The 24,410-nt window shown below is 37.3% G+C and overlaps 1 protein-coding gene across 1 annotated transcript in view; it reads right to left on the reverse strand.

The window, feature by feature from the left end:
- THSD7A (thrombospondin type 1 domain containing 7A) overlaps positions 1-24,410 on the reverse strand; it is a 673,077-nt gene that overhangs the window by 157,744 nt on the left and 490,923 nt on the right. The window contains exons 7-8 of the mRNA XM_087426025.1: positions 3,513-3,668; positions 1,958-2,170 (exon numbers count right to left, since the gene is read on the reverse strand). Of these exons, the coding sequence (XP_087282151.1) occupies positions 1,958-2,170; positions 3,513-3,668 (369 nt within the window). The remainder of the gene's footprint in view (positions 1-1,957; positions 2,171-3,512; positions 3,669-24,410) is intronic.

Raw genomic sequence — 24,410 nt, forward strand, 5'->3', positions numbered from 1 at the left:
GTTATAACATACATTACTTTTCATTGTAACTAGACATATCTAACTCATTCTGCTTGTTCTTTGGTGTTCCACAAGACAATTTAGGAGGTGATTGTGTCACAAGATGTTTTTACCAAACAAAACTGAAATTAACCACTGATATTTTTAAAATAGTCAGTTCCTCTAATATATTTAAAATATTCTCAATTTGCACAAACATCCAGGAAGATCATTGCAATAAGTGAGATCTGATTTTTCATTTGATAATATTTAGGCAGAAGTTCCATGCACAATTAACTTTTCATCTTAGCGTTTTTTTCATCTTAGCTCATGCAAATACACATTTTACAATATGTGGGATCCCAGTTCCTCCCTAGGTCTACAGAAGGATAAGAAAAATTATTTGAATCGAGGGGAAAAAATCAAGAAGCAGTATCAATAAGGGGGTTAGCAATGACGCTAAAATAAATATGACCCTTACTGTTTTTACAGCAACTCAGAAGATAATATAGAGTGCCAAATTATCAGATTTGAAGTGGGTGTATGAGCACGACAGAATGAGCTCCCTTTGCTTTCCTATTCCTAGATGTCAATCTCCTTCTTTTCTTTCCCTTCAGAGTAGAAGTGGGTAAAAGCTAAAGAGATGTATCATAGCTAATTATATCTACAAAGAAAAAACCAGAATACATAAAGTTCATCCCAAAATATCTGGAGCAATAACCCCCTTCTTCACCTTCCAACATCAAGTGCTGGTTCAGATTTTAACCAACGCTGTCCTGTACGACTACCCTGGACTCTGGACAAAGACGACACTGTATGTTTGAAAGTCAAAAAGCTAATTCTTCAGTACTAGTAGCATCTGTCAGTCTCTCACCCCAGAGAGTATCTTTCTCTAGTGAACAGTGACTGAGTCACCGGAGGAAACAATTCTGCTTTCTGGAAGAAAATAGGATGGAAGGAATTATGACAGTTACCAGATGTTTCCAGTGCCCCTGAGGGGGCACCAGAATGTTTCTGCACATGCTGTAAACAGCATAAACTGCCAAACCATGGGACCCTGGAGCTTTGTGTTCATGCTGCTCTGATGTGCAGAGTCAGAGGATTCGAGAGCTGGAAGGAACCTTAGAAACGATCTTAGCCAGAGGTTTTAAACTATGTCTATGGGAATTCTATGTTTCCTAAGTGTGACTCAGGGATTGCTGAAGAGTAAGAGGATCTCCCCAAAACAGGAGCAGCACTCCTGGAAAGAATGTAAAAATCTTACATCAGGGCTAACAACAAAACAGGATATTTTATCAAACACAAATCAGTTATAAAAGTCCAAGGTAATTCCTTTGGTTCAGGAAAAGAACCTTGTGGAAAATCACCATCCCAGTGGCTCTCTATTCCTAGAGAGGAGGCTCCCAGAGCTCAGAAGGCTGATTCAGCAACTCTAGGCTGTGAGAGGCCTTGTGGCTTGGGTGTCTGGAAATTAAATTATATCACTAAGACACAGTATCGGGGGGGGGAAATAAAGGCTTCCAGAGTCAAGTCACCAACCCTTACAACCCACTATTATTTACATATCATTTTCTATGGCAAGTAAAAAATACCACTTAGAAAAATGTTACTTTTCCTTGTTATTTTTACATTTGGCAATTTAATACATTATTGCCTTGATGATGATTTAATTCTTATTCTATGTTACCCATTTTCAAATTAAAAAATATCCTGTGATTGTTCAATGAACCTCTCCATTGCCACCATTAGAAAGAGAGAGAGAGAAAGAAAGAAAGAGAGGGAGAGAGAAAGAGAGAAAAGAGGGAGGGAGGGAAGGAGGAAGGGAAGGAAAGAAGAAAGGAAGGAAGAAGCAGCTATTTCTGTGTTTGTAAATGAAACCAGTTATGATGAGAGAAGACATGAGATTTCAGCATAAGGTAAAGCGTATCTCCAGGGTTAAACAGACATTCATAAAAGCAGCTATACACATCTGTCTCACCGTCACTGTTGATACACACGACCTCCTGAACTTGAGTGCCTGGACCACACTCTTTTCCATTATCTGGTTCACAGTCTCCGAGCCTCACTGCTTTCCAGTCATAGCAGGATGGCTCTTCACAGGGAATGGCTTCCACTAAGTGAGGGCAGTTCCCAGTGCCCCCAGAGCCTCCTGTGGGCTCACTGGTAACGCGCCGCTTCCTCAGTTTGAAACCTGAATTATTGGAGAAGGAAAATGTTTATTGTTACTGTCATAGGTTGAATATTTCAGAAGGCTGAAGGAAACCCCAAGTGAAAGCTGGATGAGGGTAGAGGATAGAAGTCATATCTACTTTAATGACTGGTGTATCCCCAAACTCTACTGAGCTCATTAATAATTCATTAAATGAATAAACAAATGAAAAGAATGGCCAAAGAGGGACTTTTGGTGTTAGCTTGCTATAGTAAAAATAAGCCAAGAAATACCATATATCTCCCATCTCCCTCCATAGGGCTTGGGGGATAGAGAGAGACAGAGATTGATTTTGGTTGATTTGGAAAATCTGTAGTTAAAAATATTCAAAGAAACAATTAAATCTTAGGCTATTTAAAAATATTCATAACCAGAAAAAAGTGGTATTACTTTGAATTCTTCAACACTATCACATGATTAAATTTGAAAAGGAACCTCTGAGAAGTTGGATGGTCCAGAGAAATTGTCTCTGAGCCTCAGTTGATTTTAAACTCCCTAGAAATTTGAATTAGGGGTATAAACCATCTGGGCTCTAATGAGGAATATTCAAAGTCGTGCTCTATGCTTTAATAGCACCTAAGTGTTGCCTTTCTGACAACGTATAACAAAGTTAACAAGTCTGTTTATTGCTATGTTCACATATTAGACTCACTAGAAGACTGTCCTTTGAAACAAAATAGGAAAGTGTTTTCAATTACTAGATCATGGGAAAATTACACCACCATGCCCACCACAAGGTACACCATTGCATTTATTCTACTCCTCTTAGATATATTATTTGCTCCATAAAAGCAACAGAGTCCTTCATTTTGTTCCTGTTTTTTTACCTTCAAAGTAATAAGGAGTTCTGTCTATTGCGCACTAGCTATGGGGTCAGGCACTGAGTTAAGTGCTGTATGCTTATTATCTCATTGAATCTTTAGAGAAAACTTAGGTGGCAGACATTACTAAATTCCTTTTACAGATAAGGGGATAAAGATTTAGATAAGTTAATTAACTTATCTAAACAGTAAGAGACAGAGTAGGTTTTCCAATCCGGGTCAGTCTGAAACCACAGCTCATCGTAACCACTGCAGTGAACTGCCTCAGATATTCTCCTCTGTTGTCTCAATCAGCAAGCATCTTGCCTGTGTCCCTCAGCTCTAATCTTCTGGTACCATCACCAGAGTAGGTTTACTCATCTTTTTGCAATCAATACTCTTTAGCCATTCTGGAAAATTTCACAAACAAATAATCACAAGGATCATAGAGCATCATTTTAAAATAATTCATGGTTTCACTCAATCGATGGGAGTTTCAAGCAGGTCCTGTTAATATTACATACCTTTTTTGCCTTGCTGGTCATTACAGTTTTCATAAGTACAAGGTCCCCAAGCTGACCAAGGTGAAACCTCACATTCAATAGGACAGGGAATGTGGCACAGCTGTGTAGTATTAGGGACAGGGCCAGTGCATGATTTCGAGTCCACTGGTTTGGAGGCTGTTTAGAAAAAAATACAGAGATCACTTAAGAATTAAATGAAAAGAAACTGTTATGGTCAACAATGTGATCTTTCTGAGTGTATGAAGAAGGAAAATGCTTCAAGAAGTGCCACCAAGACATTATTCCAACGCTTCTCAGCTACATCCTGAAAATAAAAGGAAGAGCGGGGAAAAAAGAAGCAATATAGCATAGTCAAAGGAAACCGGACTAGAAGTGTTGCAGATTGTTTGATCATCAGCTTCATCACAAACTAGCCATGCAATTAATAATGTGGAGTCTAACTTTCCCAGCCAATTAAATAACACTTAAGGTTCATTTCATCTCTCAAATTCCATAGTTAGATTCTAAGAAAGTGGAATCTACTTTAGACGACTGAACACAGGAGGAGAGGGACTATAGTTTTAATATACATGGAAAAAATCTCCAAGTGGCTTCTGGCAGAGCCAGTCTCCCTTCCCTTTTGGTCCACAGAGAGGTACCTGGTAGATACAATGAAGGAAGAGCTCATGTAACCAAATGAGGTTATCTCCCTCTACCTCCAGCTGCATGACTCACCAGATACATTCCAGAACTTTTACAGAATATATTATCTGCATATGTGATCCAAATCTCAGAATTGCTAAGGAGACTAATTTATAATTATTCATATCTGTTTGTAGGTTGACCAATGAACATAGATAAATATTGCTTGCCCTTGCTTCTTTTCTATTTTGATGCCTGCAATTTGGCTGTTTTGTACAGCACATACATTTGACAGTTAATGTCAAGATGTGTCCACAGTTCTGGTTAAAAATGAATAAGTGAGACAGATATTTGATGCTATATGGACAGCAGGAAAAAATCAAGTTAATCTGTATGTTACATAATATACAGCTATAGTTACTTTTGTTGAAAAAATTTTAAGTAAATGTCTTGGACACACATTTCCTTTAATAGAAGCTAGTTCCTGTTTCCCTCTAATAATCTGATACGCCCATGCCTGTAGTACAAAGGACTGAAATAATAGAGGTCTTAGATAATTCTCATTCTCTTTATGTGAAAGGACTATCAAATTCCAATTGCATGGGATTACATCTAGAAGCTCTCAGAGAAATTAAAATATTTTAAGCTATATTATCCTAACTTTTCAATAAAAGTACTAAATATATGTGCTTGTAATTTAAACTCTAAGGCAAGCTGTAGGCACTTGTGCATCCCTCAAGTTTCTGCACATACAAACACACTCAATCATTAAAGCTACCTAAAGGCTATACATTCACTCTTCGTACTGCCACAATTCTTCAGTTCTGAAAAATATTCTACAGATTTTTTTTTCTTTTTCCTCCTAGGAGCGCTTAACTTATCTCCCTTCCCTCCCACAACCTGCCCCCCACCCCCGCCCCACCACACACACACTACAGCGGAAATAAACGACTGGGCACCCCTAGTTTGCTTATTATGGAGCATTGTGAGCATTCTCACTCAAGTTTATCAGGATTGTTATGAATGTGCATCATAACATCAGCCAAAGCCAAAAAATGATTAATTTTATTGCTTTCCAACAGTGAAAGTACTCGGCACACTAATGACAGAAAATACAGAAATAAATGCTTCACTTTTTTTTTTTTTTAATCTAGAAAATGACTTGACATCAATGATATATATTTTACAAAAAAATAAATTGTTTTTAATGCCCTTATAGGCATAAGGGTCTCGTGATAGCTAATTTTAGGTGTCAACATGACTGGGCTAAGGGATGCCCACATAGCTGGTAAAACATTATTTCTGAGTGTGTCTGTGAGGGTGTTTTTGGAAGAGATTAGCATTTGAATCAGTAGACTGAGTAAACAAGATAGCCCTCATCAGTGTGGGTGGGGCATCATCCAGTCCATTAAGAGCCAAAACAGAACTAAAAAGTGGAGGAAAGGCGAATTCTCTCTCTCTGAATCTCTCTCTCTCTGAATCTCTCTCTCTCCTGCCCTTGGACATCAGAGGTCCTGGTTCTGGGAAACCAGAAATTACACCAGGGGCCCCAACTCCATAATCATGTGAGCCAATCTCTATAATAAACCCCTCTTACATATCTATATGTATCCTGTTGGTTCCGTTTCTCTGGAGAACTTTGACTAATAAAAATCTGTGGTATGTAGAAAAACTCATCATAACTGCAAATTAATATAAGTACAGTCATGCGTTGCTTAATGATGAGGATATGTTCTGAGAAATGCTTCCTTAGGCGATTTTGTTGTGTGAACATCACAGTGTGTACTTACACAAACCTAGATGGTATAGCCTACTACATGCCTAGGCTCTATTGTATAGCCTATTGCTCCCAGGCTACAAATCTGTACAGCATGTTACTCTACTGACTACTGTTGGCAACTGTAACACAATGGTAAGTATTTGTGTATCTAAACATAGAAAAGGTACAGTAAAAATACAGTATAAAAGATAAAAAATGGTATGCCTGTATAGGGCACTTACCATGAATGGAGCTTGCAGGACTAGAAGCTGCTCTGGGTGAGTAAGCGAGTGAGTGGTGAGTGAAGGAGAAGGCCTAGGACATCACTGTACACCACTGTAGGCTTTATACACACTGTACACTTAGGCTACACTAAATTTATAAAAAATATTTTTTTTATTCAATAATATATCAACCTTAGTTTACTGTAACTTTTTTACTTTACAAACTTTTAAATTTTTTTAACTTTTGCCTCTTTTGTAATAACACAGCTTAAAACACAAACACAGTGTACAGCTATACAAAAATAATTTTTTTCTTTATATCCTTATTCTATAAGCCTTTTTCTATTTTTAAAATTTCTCATTTTTTTTACTTTTTAAACTTTTTGTTAAAAAGGAAGACATAAACACACACATGAGCCTAGGCCTACACAGGGTCAGGATCATCAATGTCACTGGCTTCCACTTCCACATCTTGTCCTGCTGGAAGGTCTTCAGGGGCAATAACATGCATGGAGCTGTCATCTCCTACGATAACAATGCCTTCTTCTGGAATACCTCCTGAAGGACCTCCCTGAGGCTCTTCTTGAGGAGGGGTCACTCTTTTCAGAAATATGTCCATGGTGGTTTGCTTGATTTGTTTCTTTTTTTCCATCATAGATTTGCCTGTAAGCATATAATGTACCATGAACATTCCTCTCTATTAATGAAAACCTTTTGGTGTTGGAGTCTGTGTCTTTAAACTTTTTAAGGAGTTTGTTGAGATCCACGAATCTTCTGCTAGACCCTTCACTGTGAATTTTCTTAGGGGCTTTTCTTTTTCTTCTCCTGCAGTTTCCTTTTCTCTCACATTTTCTTCAGCTACACGTTCCTGTTCCAGTTCCAACAACTCCTTGTGAGTCAATTCCTCAAGAAGCACCTCTAGAGGCTCCTCAGTGTCATCCTCATCCACACCCAGGTTAAAGTCGTTTGCCATCTCAACCACAGCCTTGTTTTTGCAACCTCCTCATCCTTGGCAAATCCTTTGAAGTCATTGATGAACCTCTTGAGTGTCTTCTTACAGACATTTCATACGCCATTCATACACTCCTTGGTGACATCATCCCATGGCCAATAAGGTTCTCGATGTAGCCATTGATGTTGTAATCCTTCCAGAATTTCATAAGCGTCTTCTCAGTGTCTTCCTTAATGCAGCAATAGCCTGGGCAAAGGTCTTCCTCAGGTAGTAGGCCTTAAAAGCTGCTATAACACCTTTATCCATTGGTTAGATCCAATGGATCTCCAACCAATGGATGAAGGAGGTCGTATTTGGAGGAGAAACACTGCTTTGACATTGGAATGAAGATCGCCAATAAAAGGAGGATGTCCAGGAACATTATCAACAATAAGTAAAAACTTGTAAGGTATGTTATTCTCCAAACAGTACTTCTCCATTTTGCTGGCATAGCAATTCAGGAGGGCATCTTAGAAGAGGAGCTGGGTCACCAATGACTTCTTATTGCTCCTGTAGCACACTGGCAGTGTGTGCTTATTGATATGCTTGATGGCCCTGGAGTTCTCACTGTGCCAGATCACAAAGGGTTTCAATTTGTAGCCTGCAACATTGCCCCCAAGCAAGACTGTTATCCTGTCCTTAAAAGCCTTGAAACCTGGTATTGACTTGGCCTCCCTGTGGATGAAAGTCCTTTCAGGCATCCATTTCCAGAATAGGGATGTTTCATTCATATTGAATATTTGCTCTGGCAAGTAATTTTCCTCCACAATCAGCTTATTTAGAGTTTCCCAAAATTCTTCAGCTGCCTTCACATCAGCACTTGCAGACTCACCACTCACTTTCACATTATGTAATGAATAAGGATTCTTGAATCATTTAAACCACTCAGAGCTAGCAGCAAATTCAACATGGTAGTCAGATCCAGCCTTTTCTTTCAACATTGCAAACCAACTTTTTGATTTGGCCGTGATCATCATGGTGCTGAGAGGGACACATTTCTATGTCTGGTCTTTAATCCAGGTCATTAGAAGTTTATCCGTGTCTGACATAGGCCCTTTTTGAATTTTTATTAGTCTCAATGCCTTCTATGAAGCAGATCCTTTAACAGCTTCTGTCACTTTGTTCTTGTTCTTTAAGATGGTAGCTATGGTGGAATGGGACATGCCTGTCCGGTGAGCAATAATCATCACTGATTTTCCACCTTTGTAGTCCTTAATCACTTTTAATTTTATTTCCAGGTCAATCACTCAGTGTAGCTTCTTACTGGCAACATCAGCAGAAGATTTTCTACACTTAGGGGCCGTGACGAACAAAACAACATGAGATTAAATCAAGCACAGGAGAAAATGATGTAATCAAGAGATATAGTAAACACGAGATGTATGAGGCTGTTGCTGGTGTAATATGGCATACTGTTTTACAGTAAACTGTTATTTTTATAAGTATAAAGAGTACACTCTAAAATAATGATAAAAAGTATAGGATAGTAAATACACAAACCAGTAACATAGTCATTTATTCTCATTATCAAGTATTATATACTGTACATAATTGTATCTGCTATACTTTATACAATGTAGGTTTGTTTACATCATCACCACAAACATGTGAGTAATGCATTGCACTCCAACGTTATGACAGCTATGATGTCACTAGGTCATAGGCATTTTTTAGCTCCATTATAATCTTATGGGGCCACCGTTGTATATGTGGTCTGTTGTTGACCGAAACATCATTATGTGGCATATGACTGTAATTCTTTCACTTGTGGAATCTTTCAGACTATCATTTAAATTAGTGGTTGGGTATATAATTACCTGAAAAGTCTTCACTTGTTTCTTTCAATTGACTAAAAGTAACTAAACCTTAGTGGTGTTATACTGTTTAGGAAATCATGGCTGCTATATAGGGAAGTCTACTGGGTATGCAATTGTGAGGACTATTAGAACCTGAAGAATTTATTTTATATATAAGGTTGAAAACTTTAGGAGGAAAACAAGGTCTTATCAAGGAAATAGGTTAAAATATTGTGTTTCTAATTCCTGGCCACTTTCTTTGTAAGCTTAATTTTAGCTTTTGGTGCATTTTGAACGAATCAAAAAGAATAATCAGTCGTAAAAATCTTCCTGAGTTATGAAAAGAGAAATGTGATGACTAAAGGCTTGAGGAAGTATTGCTTTAAGCAAAACACTCTTAAGATCTTCTCAGCTGCTAAGCTAACCAAGTCAACACTGTGATAATATAGCCTTTGAAAAATAATTTCTATTTTATAGATGTATATATATATATATGAAGTTCTGTCATTAATCAAAGAAACACAGGAAGAAAGTATGTATTTGTTTGTGTATGATTGTATTCCTTCGGTGATTTTTGTTATACGTTTTCTCACAAGTAGAGTATATACTGATTAATGTAAATCACAGATACTAGCTGAGCCCCTCAAAAGCTACAAGTCAATTAAATTTTTACAACTGCCCAAGGGTTAGCTGGAATATGTATGATTCAATGAGTGAAGTAAAGGACAGACCCAGGAGACCTTACTGGGTTCCACTTTAATTTATGGGATACAATTGCTGTAGTTCTGTATTACATAACAGTGTTTACTGCTGATCCCATATTCTCAAACATTGAGATCTGAATTTTCTAGAATTACCCAGTCATTATTCTTGTATAATTTTAAGGCTTAAGAAATTGTTCATCAGGTACAAATTCCAAAGAAATATATACTAGATTAAAAAAAAAAATCTTATTGTTGATGTCTTGAAAATAAAGGAGACATTTTATTGTTCTCATATGATTTAAAGGGTACTCAATCATATTTACTTTGCACAAAAGAATGTCTGAACTTTTCTGGACTTAACAAAACAAACCAAAAAAATGAGACTGGTGTATTTTTGTAGGTCTGAAATATTTTGATATTTGTATGTTTGGAGCATTACAAATGGAAAAATAATTCATTAGAGGAAGTAAACTTAAGATTTTTGTTTCCAACAATGTGGTTAATGAGTCATTCTGCAAACACACCCACTGTATAACCCCTAAGAACAGCTAATATATTATTTTTAAAATGAAATGTTTTATTGAGATAATTGTAGATTTGCATGAAATTGTAACTTCACAGATATCTTATCTATCCTTTACAGTCTCCCCCAATGGTAAAATCTTACAAAACTATAGGGGAATATCACAACCAGAATATTGACATTGATACAGTCAGGATATATGTACTAGGTTGAACAGTATGCTCCCAAAATTTATGTCTACTGGAACCTCAGAATATGACCTTTTTTGAAAATAGGGTCATTGCAAATGTAATTAGTTGATGAAGTCCTACTGGAAGACAGTGAGCCCTAAATCTAATGACTGGTGTCCTTATAAGAAGGCCATGTGAAGACACACAGAGAAGAACGCCAAGCAATGATGGAGAGAAAGATTGGAGCGATGCAGCTATAAGTCAAGAATTGCCTGCAGCTGCTTCATTCCTAATCTCAAGGGGAAAGAATTCAGTCTTTTACCATTAAATATAATGTTAGCTGTAGGCTCTTATAGATGCTCTTTATCAAGTTGAGGATGTTTCTTTCTATTCCTATTTTTCTGAGAGTGTTTATTATGAATGGATGTTGAATTTTGTCAAATACTTTTTCTCCATAGATTGATATTATCATGTGATTTTTCTTCTTTAGCCTGTTAGTATGGTGAATTATATTGATTGATTTTCCAATATTGAACCAGCTTTGCATCACATAATAAACTGCACTTCGTCTTAGTCTTTAATTCTTTTTGTGTATTGCTGAACTCTATTTGCTAATATTTTGTTTAGGATTTTTGTATCTATATTTCTGAACAATTTTGGTCTGCAGTTTTCTTTCTGTTGTACTGCCTTTCTCTTTGTTCTCACCTATTTTCTGGATAGAAATGATCTATTTCATCTTGGACAAGTTGTGGTAGGTTGTGTTTTTTTTTAATTTTGATTTTTGTTTCCTTGCATTTAGTCTAAGTTGTCAAATTTATGTGTATAATGTTGTTTGTGGTACTCCCTTGTTATCCTGTTGAAGTCTTTAAGGTCTACAGTGACAGCCCCTGTTTTATTCCTGATGTTGGTGATTTCTGTCTTCTGCCTTTTTTTACTTTATCAGTGTTGCTAGAGGTTTCAGTTTTAATAGTCTGTTCAAAGAACAGACTTTGTTTCACTGATATTCTCCACTGTTTTTCTGTTTTCAATTTCATTGATTTCTGTTCTTATTTTTATTATTTCCTTCCTTCTGCTGGCTTTCAGTTTATTTTGCTCTCTTTTTTCTTGGTTTTTGAAGTGGGAGCTAAGATTATTGATTTGTGTCTTATCCTCTTTTCTAATGGAAGCATTTAGTGTTATAAATTTCTATCTCAGCACTGCTTTGGCTGTGTCTCACAGATTTCGATATGTTGTAATTTCATTTTCATTCAGTTCAAATTATTTTGATTTTCCTTGAGAATTCCTCCTTCACACACAGATTATTTAGAAGTAGGAAATTCTACTGTTATGTTTATGTGATTCAATTGTAATTTGATTCCATCATGTTCAGAGAACACACTCTGTATGATTTACATTTTTTTAAATTTGTTGAGGTTTGTTTTATGGATCAGGGTATGGTCTATCTTGGTATATAGGTACTTGAGAAGAAGGTGTATTCTGCTGTTGTTGGATGGAGTGTTCTATAAATGTCTGTTAGACTCTGTTGCTGATAGTGTTGTTGAGTTCTTCTATATCCTTGCTGATTTTCTGCCTAGTTGTTCTATCAAGTGTTGGGAGTGGGGTGTTGTCGTCTCCAACGTTAATTGTGCATTTGTCTATTTCTTCTTTCAGTTCTATCAGTTTTTGTTCACATATTTTGCACGTTGTTTACTGGATACACATTCAGGATTTCTTTGTCTTCTTGGTGAATTGACTCTTTTATTATTATACAATGTCTTTCTCTGTTTCTGGTAATTTTCTTTGTTTTCATGTCTAATTTATCTGATTTAACATAGCCACTCTTGCTTTCCTTTGAATAATATTTTCATGATATATGGTTTTCCATTCTTTACTTCCAATATGGGTATACTGTTATATTTGAAGTGGGTTTCTTGTAGAACATGTATAGTTGGGTCATATTTCTTAATCCACGCTACCAATCTCTGTATTTTTCCCCTTATAAGTTTATTTTTTTTCTAAATACAGAATAGATTTTAATCTTTATATTGCATTAGAAGCAAATTATAACATCACCTGACAGGAATTTGTTAGGGCTTTTGCTTTATCTGCAGTCACTGGTGTTTCTCAATTGCTGGCTTCTTTCATTCCAAGTCTGAGATACAGGAGGCAAAAAGAAAACCAAGGGAACTCATCACCTTGTTGTTTCCTAGGTCTTGCGATCTCTAGCTTGTCTGCCTTCTTCTCCAAATTTCAGAGTTGTCTTATGGTTTGTTACTATATAATGTCCAGGATTTGTTTTTTTTTGAATTTAGCAAGAGAATTAGGAAAAATTACATCCCTTCAGTCTTCCTGGAAGCAGAAGCCTATATGTCATTTTTTAAAACAAAACCTTTTAATTTTATGACTGGGATCAAAAGAAAGGGAAATCCTCAGACGAGTCTCAAAATTCACAGCATGAATCTGGTATGGTACTAGAGTCCTAAAGCTGGCCTCTCCTTGGGGCACCACTGATCCCAGGTCACAGGACTTTCCATTTTAATGGCCTGGGGGGAGAGCCAGAATTGCATATCCAGAGTTCTTTAATTATCAAGGGCAAAGGAAGGCATTTTCAGACAGAAAAGGAGAGTTTAACTGTAATAGACCATCATTAAGGAAATTTCTGAGGAATTTATTTCTCATAAAAAGGAAAATGGACAAAGAAAAGCAAGGTCTAAGATGCCAGATGGAATGGTGTTCAAAGAAAATATTAAATGCAAGTAAAAGTAAACATGGACTGTAAAAGCATAATTATAACTAAGTAGGAGAGTGTGGTAGGCAGAATAATGGTCCCCTAACAATTCCAGGCCTTAATCCTTGGAATTTGTGACTATATTATCTTACACGGCAAAAAGGATTTTGCAGATGTGAATCAGGGTGCAAATCTTGAGATGGGGAAACTATGCTGGATTACCCATGTGGGCCCAATCTAATCATATGAGTTCTTAAAAGCAGAGAACGTTTCCCAGCTGGGTCAGGAAGATGAAACAGAAGAAGGAAAGATTCAAAGCTTGAGATGTCTTGATTGGCTATTGCTGGCTTTGGAGGAAGGGGGTGAAAAGGCCAAGGAATGTGGGTGGCCCCTAGAAGTTGGGAACAGTCCCCAGTTGGCAACCAGTACGGAAATGGAGATCTCAGTCCTCCAAATGCAAGGAACTGAATTCTGCTAACACAAATGAGCAAGGAAACAGATCCTCCCCTAGAGCCTCCAGAAAGGAATGCAGCTCTGCTAACCCCTTTACTTTAGCCTGGCCTGACCCATGTCAGATTTCTGACCTACAGAACTTTAAGATAAGGTGTTAAGTAGGTGCTAATTCGTTATGGTAGCAATAGAAAACTAATACAGAGAGTTATAAATAGCAAGATAGAACTAAATACAAGACTACATAATATGTAAGTTGGTGAAGGATAATTAGAGCTAAAATAGTCTAAAGCCTTTAGGATGGTAAATATATTAATTATAGACTGTGTTCATTTGGGTCTGGACCTTAATAAGGTAATCTCTTTATATAAATACGAAAAGGATGTATAACTTCTGAACCAAGGGAAACAATGTAATAATAACAAAATTGTTGCAATAAATTCAAAGGAAGGGAAGAAAGGAGAAACAAAGAAACAAAGAATGTGGAACAAAGAGAGTAAAATAAGATGGAAGAAATGAATGCAAAAGACTAAACCAATAAAAACCAGAGATGATCAGCCTGAATAAAATAATAAAATCTAAAATGACATTTTAAATCCTCTGGTTTTTCAAAAATTTAAAATTTTGACAATACCAAGTACTGGAGAAGATGTGAAGCAGCTAGAACAGTTAAACACGACTGGTGGAAACCTAAGTTGTTTTGACCATGTTGGAAAAAACTTGGAATCGTCTAGTATGGTTAAGACGTGCATACTCTTAGGTATATACCCTGGAAAAAATATCAGACATTTACCTCAGGAGATATTTACAATAATTGTCATTGAAACATTGTTTATAATTGCAAATATCAAGAAATAACTCAGGTGTCCAACAAAAAGGAAATGGATATTAAATTATGGATGTCAATACTATGTAATGCTACACACAAGTGGAAAACGTCATCAATATGATGAAACTCACAAATATATCAGAATGAAGAAAGTAAGTCAAAGCAGAATATATACTAAAGTATACTAGTCATAAAAAGTGTTTAAAAACTAGTAACATCATCATGTTTGGAGACAAATACGTAAGTCTGGGAAAGAGGAGAGTGGCACTATTGTCTGGGAGCTGGTCTGATACTTTTGGCTAGGCCTTGGTGTTTTCAGCAGCTGGGCGGGCACTCAGAGCTATGCCATGGTTTTCTCCTGTTGGACATAAACAATTTCATAGAGCATCAAATCAGACAAGGTCATTCTATACTATGATAGCATGAGACAAAAAATGAGATTACTTCACAATTTGTCGAAGTAAAAATAAGGTCACTGTGAGAACCACAAAAATTATCAAATATTATTGCCTCTCCCAGCTAATATGAGTGAGTTCTGCTTCTTTACCAATTATAGCTTTAGTCTCCCTCTAGTCTTTCCTCCTTCCAAATAAAGTTTATTAAGATACCTGGTCATAGAATTATCCTTGCTTCCTTATAGCATTCAATCCAGGGCAAAGCCCACTTATCAGAATCCTCCTAAAAAATCACCTAACTGAAGTCCAAATCCCATAATAAGTCCTTCCTGACACTCTCACTAGGATGCTCACAGTTGCCCACAATGTGCATTCTCCCTCCCTGTAATAAACCCAACTGTTCAACACAGAGGTGTTCCTGACGGTCTTTAGCTGAAGAGCAAGGACAAGTCAAATGTATAAAGGAAAGCAAGGAATGTTGAATATAAAATTTAGAATAGGAATTCCACTTGTGGATGCAGTGGATGTGATTTATTTACTAACAAATGTTTATTGGTATTTACTATGTGCCAGGCAGTGTTATGGTGTCCCAAGTACTTAACAAATACTAATTGACTTAATCCTCACAAACCCCATGGGGTAGGTATTTCAATTATCCCCATTTGAGGGGGGGATAATTATCCCCAAATGGGGAAACTAAGTACGGAGAGGTTAAGTAACTTTCCCAAAGTGACAGAGCTAGGAAATAGTAGATTTTGGACTCACATCAGGGCAGTCTGGCTCCATAACCTTCAATGTGTACCTTGAATTACTACTCCATGTGATCTTAGAAGGACATGTGAAGGGGTTTCAATAATATGTAATGTCTATATAAATGCATAGATACACACACACCTGCAAATACATTTGAAATAGATCATAATGAATTAAAATATAATTAATGGGGGTTATCAATATAGTGTGTGTATTATATTACCATATTAATATAATGAGGCTATCAAGATCATCCAACACCAACCCTGGTGGTCTATTCGTGAAAATTATTCTGACTTTTGTGTTCCAATTGGAAAGGAAACTAAATTTTCATTCTACCAGATATCAAGAACTGGCTGTCAATTAAATTACTATTAAAGTGAGATGTTCTGCACTTACACTGACAGTAACAATAGGAAATATTTATATTGAATTTATTAAATAAATTCTTGTAATCCTAAAAGCAATCTCATGAAGTAGGTACAACTGTAATCTCAGATTTAAAGATGAGGAAACTGAGGCACAGAAAGATTGAGTAACTTGCCCAAGTCCACACAGCTAATCAGTGGCAGTTGGGATTTGACTTCAGAGACCATACTCTTATCCGCTCTGCTATACTACTATGCTATGATAATTAGAAGCCAAGTTCTTCCCCCATTTCTTACCCTAACTCCCAGAAGTCTATAATACAAAGGGTGGCTTGACTAGAACACACAATAAGTTTTTTTTTTTTTTTAATTGATGTTTTAATGGTTTCTAACATTGTGAAATTTTGGGTTGTACATTTTTGTTTGTCCATCACCATATATATGACTCCCTTCACCCCTTGTGCCCACCCCCCACCCCCACTGCCCGGGTAACCACAGTCCAGTTTTCTCTGTCCATGTGTTGGTTTATATTGCACATATGAGTGAGATCATACAGTGTTTGTCTTTCTCTTTCTGGCTTATTTCACTTAACATAATATGCTCCAGGCCCATCCATGTTGTTGCAAATGGGACGATTTTGTCTTTTTTTATGGCTGAGTAGTATTCCATTGTATATATATACCACGTTTTCTTAATCCCATCGTCAGTCGAGGGACACTTAGGTTGCTTCCACTTCTTGGCTATGGTGAATAATGCTGCAATGAACATAGGGGTGCATAAGCCTCTTTGGATTGTTGATTTCAGGTGCGTTGGATAGATTCCCAGTAGTGGGATAGCTGGATCATACGGCATCTCTATTTTTAATTCTTTGAGGAATTTCCATACCGTTTTCCATAGAGGCTGCACCAATTTGCATTCCCACCAGCTGTGTATGAGGGTTCCTGTTTCTCCACATCCTCTCCAACATTTGCTGTTTTTTGTCTTGGTGATTATAGCCATTCTAACGGGCGTGAGGTGGTATCTTAGTGTTGTTTTGATTTGCATTTCCCTGATGATTAGTGATGTTGAGCATCTTTTCATGTGCCTATTGGCCATCTGTATATCTTCCTTAGAGAAGTGTCTGTTCATTTCCTCTGCCCATTTTTTGATCGGGTTGTTTGTTTTTTTGTTGTTCAATTGTGTGAGTTCTTTATATATTATGGAGATCAACCCCTTGTCAGATGTATGTTTTGCAAATATTCTCTCCCAGCTGGTTGGTTGTTTGTTCATCTTGATTCTGGTTTCATTTGTCTTATAAAAGCTCTTTAATCTGATAAAGTCCCACTTGTTTATTTTTTCTTTAGTTTCCCTAGTCTGGGTAGGCATGTCATCCAAAAAGATTCCTTTAAAACCAATGTCAAATAGTGTGTTGCCTATATTTTCTTCTATGAGTTTTATAGTTTCAGGTCTCACTTTCAGGTCTTTGATCCATTTTGAGTTAATTTTTGTGAATGGCGATAGCACATGGTCCACTTTCATTCTTTTGCATGTGGCTGTCCAGTTTTCCCAACACCATTTATTGAAGAGACTTTCCTTTCTCCATTGCATGTTCTTAGCACCTTTGTCGAAAATTAGCTGTCTGTATATGTGTGGTTTTATTTCTGGGCTTTCAATTCTGTTCCATTGATCTGTGTGTCTGTTTTTGTACCAGTACCATGCTGTTTTGATTACTATTGCTTTGTAGTATGTTTTGAAGTCAGGAATTGTGATGCCTCCTGCTTTGTTCTTTACACAATAAGTTTTAAAACAGTCTATTTGGTTATTGTTGTGGGGAAGGACAGCAGGAACCAGGAGTGATATTCATCTGGAAAATAAATCCTCAGTATTTTAATGAGAAATAATTTAGATTTTCATCTACTTTTAATATCGATTTTTTAAAAACTAAATAATTTTTGTTTTAATGCCTACAAAATACATCACGTGTATTTTTAACTTTTTTTTTTTTTGTGAGGAAGATCAGCCCTGAGCTAACATCTGATGCCAATCCTCCTCTTTTTTCTGAGGAATACTGGCCCTGAGCTAACATCCATGTCCACCTTCCTCTACTTTATATGGGATGCCACCACAGCACGGCTCGACAAGCAGTGCGTCGGTGCGCGCCCGGGATCCGAACTGGCGAACCCCAGGCCGCCGCAGCAGAGCGCACGCACTTAACCGCTTGCGCCACCGGGCTGGCCCCTTAACTCTTTTTTATCATGAAAATATATATTTGGATTCTCATAAGAGTTTAAGTCAGAGATCTGTCTGTAAAATGACATGCATTTTCTGTACTCATTCAAAAGATATACTGGCTTCAAAGATTGAGAAAATGCCATAAGTTTAATAATTCACTCATCCATTTAGCAAAACAGCTGAGCATTTTAGGCACTCAAAACCTCCTAAAATTGTATTTATTTTCCATTGTCTTACCTGAAAAGCTACCTTTTTCTTGAAATAGTATTTTTTGTTGTTGTTGTTAAACAAGCTTATTTGATTGCTAACTCACAATTACAAGAAAATTCTCTTGGATTTAAATCTTAATTTCTTTATAGCAACTGACCAAATATTATTATTAAGTACAAGGGTGCCTGATAATAAAAGAGATTCCAAAGATGTAAAAATAAAATGAGTTACAGACGCCTTTCCCTTCTTTTCTCATTCTGTTGTTTTCTTATTCTGTTCAGTCAGTTAAAATAACTATTAAATGCCTACTCTGTGCAACGCCCTGCGATTGTGTTAAGAACTATATGCCAAACGGTGCTATGGGACCAATGGCAATGGCATTGGTGATTTTTTTTGTTTGTTTGTTTTCTTTAATTATCACAAGTATGTGGTAGCATTTAGGGTATATTTAAGTAAAACAATTTTAATTCTAAGAAGGTTCTATTGATGGTTTACTCAACACCCACTTACATGCCAACTAGAGGCACTATAAACTCACTCCCAGGAATTGATGTCAAGCAAATAAAGAAAGCCTTTATCTGAAAATTAATCAAATTCTATGTGTATCAGTGATGGCTTAAAGCTTTTTGAAGATGTTCTTGTACTAAACTTTATTCACAGAAATTTCTTTTCTCTTGTCTTTCTCAGGCTAGGTATATTTAATGGGGATATAAAATCCATCAAGTTCTCTTTAATAATATAGGGTACTGTTTTTAAGATAATACACTTATTCTTTAATCAATTTTGTAACCATATTTTAAAAAATGATTGAAAATTATCTCCTGGCACTTAATGTACTTCAAAGCTCACTGCCAGATCTCTCTGGCTGTGATTAACTCATTAGTGGGCTATTGTTTTTGATTAATCTTTTATTCTTTTAACCCAAGACATTACATAGTTTATTTAGGAAGTATGCAAGATAGCCTTTGAGTTCACGTTCTACATCATAATTAATGTCTTCAGTATCCAACAGACTCATCACCGCTTCTGTGCAGTTCATGAAGTGACAGCCACGATTTTCATCCCCAGGCCATCCTCCTTGATTACAGCTGGCTGCCTTCCTCTTTGCGCTTGCTGGTGCTTGCTGCTCAGATAGCCTCTTGAATTGTGTTGCGGTCACAAATCAAAACATTTGACTGAAGTCACAAACCATTTTTTAATGTTTTTTTCTTACAGTAGACTATTTCAGAGCCAAACTGTTTGAGTGGTCTCTGTGTTTGGAATTGTGGTATTTTTACACAGGCCTCTTGACTTTTCTCTTTTTTTTATTCTTTTGGGGTTATAGGAGGTCTAGGCTTGCTCTATTTTGGTTTATGATTGAGTAGAAGTTATGCTGGCTATATTTCATAAATTCAGATAAGGTTCTTCCTAAATATTCCAAAAAGGAAATTTAGGTCCAGGCTAAATCTAGAAGACAGTAATTTTTCTTTCTTTTCTCCTCCGCTATATATTCTAGTTTTAACTTATTCATTACGGGTGTTGAGGAGGCTAATGGAGGGGAAGGAACTAGCACGTGAACACTAACAGTGTTGTAAACAGCATGGACAGACTTCCAAGAAAGCCATCTCCTCTCTATGAGAGACTCAGCCCACCCTGCAGCTGGCCTGCTGTCTGAATGCTGCCTGTCAGCAGAGTTAGGAGGGCACCAAGAGATGGCCCCTCAGCCTTCACTCTGCTGAGCTGGGGTTCCAGGGAGAGTCCTGTCAGGGTCCCTTCCTATGTCTCTCAAAAATTCTACTCAGTCTCACAGGGTTTGTTCCCTTGCCACAGTACTTCCTTTCCTTCATTCTTATATCATCTTACCAAATAGAAACTCTTCTACGGATCTAGATGGATGGGCTTTCTCCTTGTTTCCAGAACTGATGTAGGTTTCCCTATTTGGATATTCCACTGGTCATTTAGGGAATTACACAGAAGGGTCCATATACCTATGCTAACAATACCATATTGCCTAGAAAACAACTGTCCTCACATCTTGACTCACAGAAAATAGAACTGTACTATCCCTCTAAGTATTTATAGGAACAAACACATCAGATAATTTCTCTCACTGACCCTGATTCATATAAGAACATCTAAAAATATGTGGGATTTTCAAAATACACATATTTGTAGCAATTCCAATCACTGCTAGGATTTAAATTTCACAAACTGTATCAACAGCTTGATGAGGACATCAGTCTTCTACTACAGGGAGGTACCATCTGTTGCAACACTGCAAATATGGAGTTGTTTTTTTTCCTTTTTGTAAAAGAACAGGACATGTTGTAGAATAGTCTACATAAAACTTACGCTGAAATCTTCCAACAACACACCATTATTGATTCATATTCCCATTTACAATGTCCCCAACTAGGAAAATAGCATTAATAGATATTATAAATTAAAATAAGCAGTTTGGAACCTGCATGTTTTCCACAATACAATGATGGAGAATGTTCCTCCAGGCATAATCATTCTGATGACCAAGCGTATTAGTCTGCTATGGCTACCATAACAATATACCAATGACTAGGTGGCTTGAACAACCAAAATGTATTTCTCACATTTCTAGAGGCTGGAAGTCCAAGATAAAGGTGCCAGTAGGGTTGGTTTCTCTGAAGTCTCTCTGGCTGCCTTCTCACTGTGCCCTCACCTGGCCTTTTCTCTGTGTGCATGCATCTCTGGTGTTCCTTCCTCTTATTCTAAGGACACTAGTCCTATTGGATTAGGGCCCCACCCTTACAACTGCACTTAACCTTAATTACCCAAGACCCTATCTCCAAAAAATGTCACATTAAGGGTTAGGGCTTCAACACATGAATTTTGGGGGAACCCAATTCAGTCCATAATACTAAGCTTGATGGGATACTGAAGAAAGAAATAATTTGTGAATAATAAGAAGTGTAATCCAGTGTGGAATCATATTCACCGGCATATTTTATCAACTTTTTCCTGTTTTGCTTCTGGAAAAAAAAATAATCTATGCTAACCTTGCACTCACTCAAGTTTCTCCATAGCAGGTTGCTGCCACTATTAGTGTCTGACTACAGCTTATTTAGAAGCAAACAGAGGTAAACATCTCCAGCATGAGATTTTCTGTTTTTCCTGAAATTTTCCATTCTTTTCTCAATATCTCCATTTACATAATGCTAAGTATAAAATCCTGTTTCCTGATCATTGTGTGGACAGAGGATGAACTTTGCCAAAATGCTTGGAGAAGTTTTATGGCTTTTCCTTCTAATGTCTTGGATTTAATAATAAAATATGACCTGGAACGCTGAGGCAAAGCATGAATTGCGGGTAGCCTTGAACTGTAACTTCAAAACTACTTATCTCCGGCAAACAAACCTTTGTCATAATGAGTTTCTTGGTTCCACACCCACTCAGATTTTTTGGCCCACCCAGTTATTTTTACCTATCTCAGATCTGATTCTTATTCTAGTTATTTTTCTCTACTTAATCCTTTGTAATTATTCCTATATTTCCCCTTACACTTTGTCAGGATCAGGTCCACCTTGTGAATATTTAATAAATTAATTCACTCAACAAATGTTTATTAAGCACCCACTATGTACCAGACACGTACTGGGACACACAGGGTGCTTAGGATTTAGTAGAGAACAAAACAGATAAAGGTGCCTACTTTCTTGCAGCTGGCATTCTCATTGAGGGAGTGGGGAAACAGAAAATTAACAAGAAGTTTAATAAACCACTAAACAGCATAGTATGGTATAAGTCAAAAAGTGCTATGAAAAAAGAGCAGAGGAAGGGGTCTGTGAGTGCATGCAGGAGAGGAGGGTTGCAATTTTAAATATGATGATCACATCTTCGAGAAAGACACGTTTGAGACAAGGCTGGAAGAAGGGGATGGAGTTAGCTAAGCACGTGTCTGTGGGAAAAGCATTCCAGGCAGAGGGTGTGTTCCAGGGCCTATAAAGGAGGCTTGAGTGATTTGAGGGAAAGGAGCAAGAGGCAGAGGAGGCCGAGATGGGGTCAGGAAGACCAAGGGCAGAAGAGGGAGGCTGGCTTTTACTTGCAGTGAACTGCAGCATAGACGTAGGACTTGGAGCAGAAGAGTGACATAGGCTGACTTAAGATTTAAAATGACCGCTCTGCTACTGTGTGGAGAATGGATTGTGAGGGGACAAGGGACAAGAGCCAGAAGAATTTCCTGAGGAACTGGTTCTGGGAGTCAGGGAGAGAGGAATCAAGAATGACTCCAAAGATTGTGGTCCAAGCAGCTGATATCTAGTCCTTGGTTGTCACCGCATCATTTCTCCTTGTTCTGGACCTCCTAAAAAGACTGTGATAAGTCTATTTTCTCACACTGCCTTTCAGAAGATCAGGGTCCTGTGCTCTATACAACTTTCCAATTGACAGAAATCCCCCCAGTTCCTCCTCCCCATGCCTCCACTCCTGCCCTGCTCCACCTCCAGTTAATCCAACCACTCCTGCAGCTGCCAGCTAAACTGGCAGGTCTAGACTAAACTGCTGGGTGTGACATTTAAACAATAGAGTTTCTGACACGTCCAGGTTCCCCCTTTGCTAGGCTGCAACATGAGGGCTGCTATGTTCACCGCATTCATGGTAAGACACATGAAATCCATGTTACGACTCCTTGAAAAAAAAATAGCACTAAGGTTTCGGGGTTATTTAAACTCCAGCATGTATTTCTTAAAAACAAACATAAAAGGTCAAACGTGGCTGAGTCATGACATCACCTATTGGAAAACGTCATCATGTAGTGTTAAGCTGTTTGGAATGTGACAAAGTTACTGATTTCTGAGTCTGCAGTGCAGAGAAATCATGATTTCATGATCCATGCTTAACCTTACAACAGTGATTTTCCAATTTTCAGTGCATGCAAATACGGAGGGCAGTGGTGGTGGTGGGAGTGATGAGAGGGGTTGTTGTAAGGAAGCAGACTCCTGGGTACCACCCCCAGAAATTCTGATTCACTACGTTTGGACTGAAATCTAGGAATATGCATTTTTAACAAGTACTTTAGCTGATTCTGATGCAAGGAACGCTCAGACCACTCTTTGAGAAACACAGCTATGCAGGATTGGAGCTGAAGTTAATCACAGGACTACATAGCACTGTGGCACTCGATCTTACCTTTCAGAAAACGTTATGCACATTCTAGAACCGAGCTGCACGCACTCTGGTAAAGAATTGCTTGCTATTGTCTTTGGCCATAAGAAGATTCAGAATGATTTCCCCAATGGTTTTTTATTTTGTCTACTGGTGATATATTTGTTGCTGGACATCTTTCTAAGCCTAAGTTCAAATTTTTACTTATGGTAGCATATAAACTGAGTTTGAATACTTTCCCCAAGCATACACTATATTCTTTTAAACAAAACTGCTTAGAAGAATGATACTGGAGATTCTAAAACATCTGCCATTTTAGATCTCATACCTCCCTCGGAAATCGTTCTGGAGGTTTGATATTGGGGATCTCCCTGACTCACTTTTGTGGATTGATGAACTGCATCTTAGGGAAAAGGGGTACAACTGTGGGAGAAAGGAGACAGGACTGGCCAGGAAAGATCCCTAAAGCAGGTTGGCTTGCATATTTTGGATATTAACCCCTTATCGGATATCTGGTTTCCAAATATTTTCTCCCATTCCACAGGTTGCCTCTTCATTCTGTTGATGGTTTGCTTTGCTGCGCAAAAGCTTTTTAGTTTGATGTAGCCCCACTTGTTTATTTTTGCTTTTGTTGCCTTTGCTTTCAGTGTCAAATCAAAAAAAATCATTGCTAAGACCAATAACAAGAAGCTTACTCCCTATGTTTTCTTCTAGAAGTTTTATAGTTTTAAGTGTTGTGTTCAAGTCTTTAACCCATTTTGAGTTGAATTATTATTAATTATTAATGAGCCCCTCTTACATTTTACCTCAGATTTTAACTTTTTATCTCAGCTTTCTATCTTTTACATTTATATTTTTGTCGACTTCTAGTCTACTTAGTCATTCAAAATCTTATCTATTTTATTATCTTTTTCATTTTTTATTTTAATGGTATTTTAAGTATTGTATTAATTACCTCATTACCTTTTCTCTAAATCTTTCTTTGCAATTTAAAAACTCTACTCTTGATCTCTCCCATTAAGTTCCCTGTTGTCATATATTTCAGATTTTTTTCCCTCTGGACAGCAAAAAT

Source organism: Ceratotherium simum, chromosome 1, assembly GCF_057802395.1.
Source record: "Ceratotherium simum simum isolate JZ-2026a chromosome 1, ASM5780239v1, whole genome shotgun sequence".
NCBI lineage: Eukaryota > Metazoa > Chordata > Mammalia > Perissodactyla > Rhinocerotidae > Ceratotherium > Ceratotherium simum.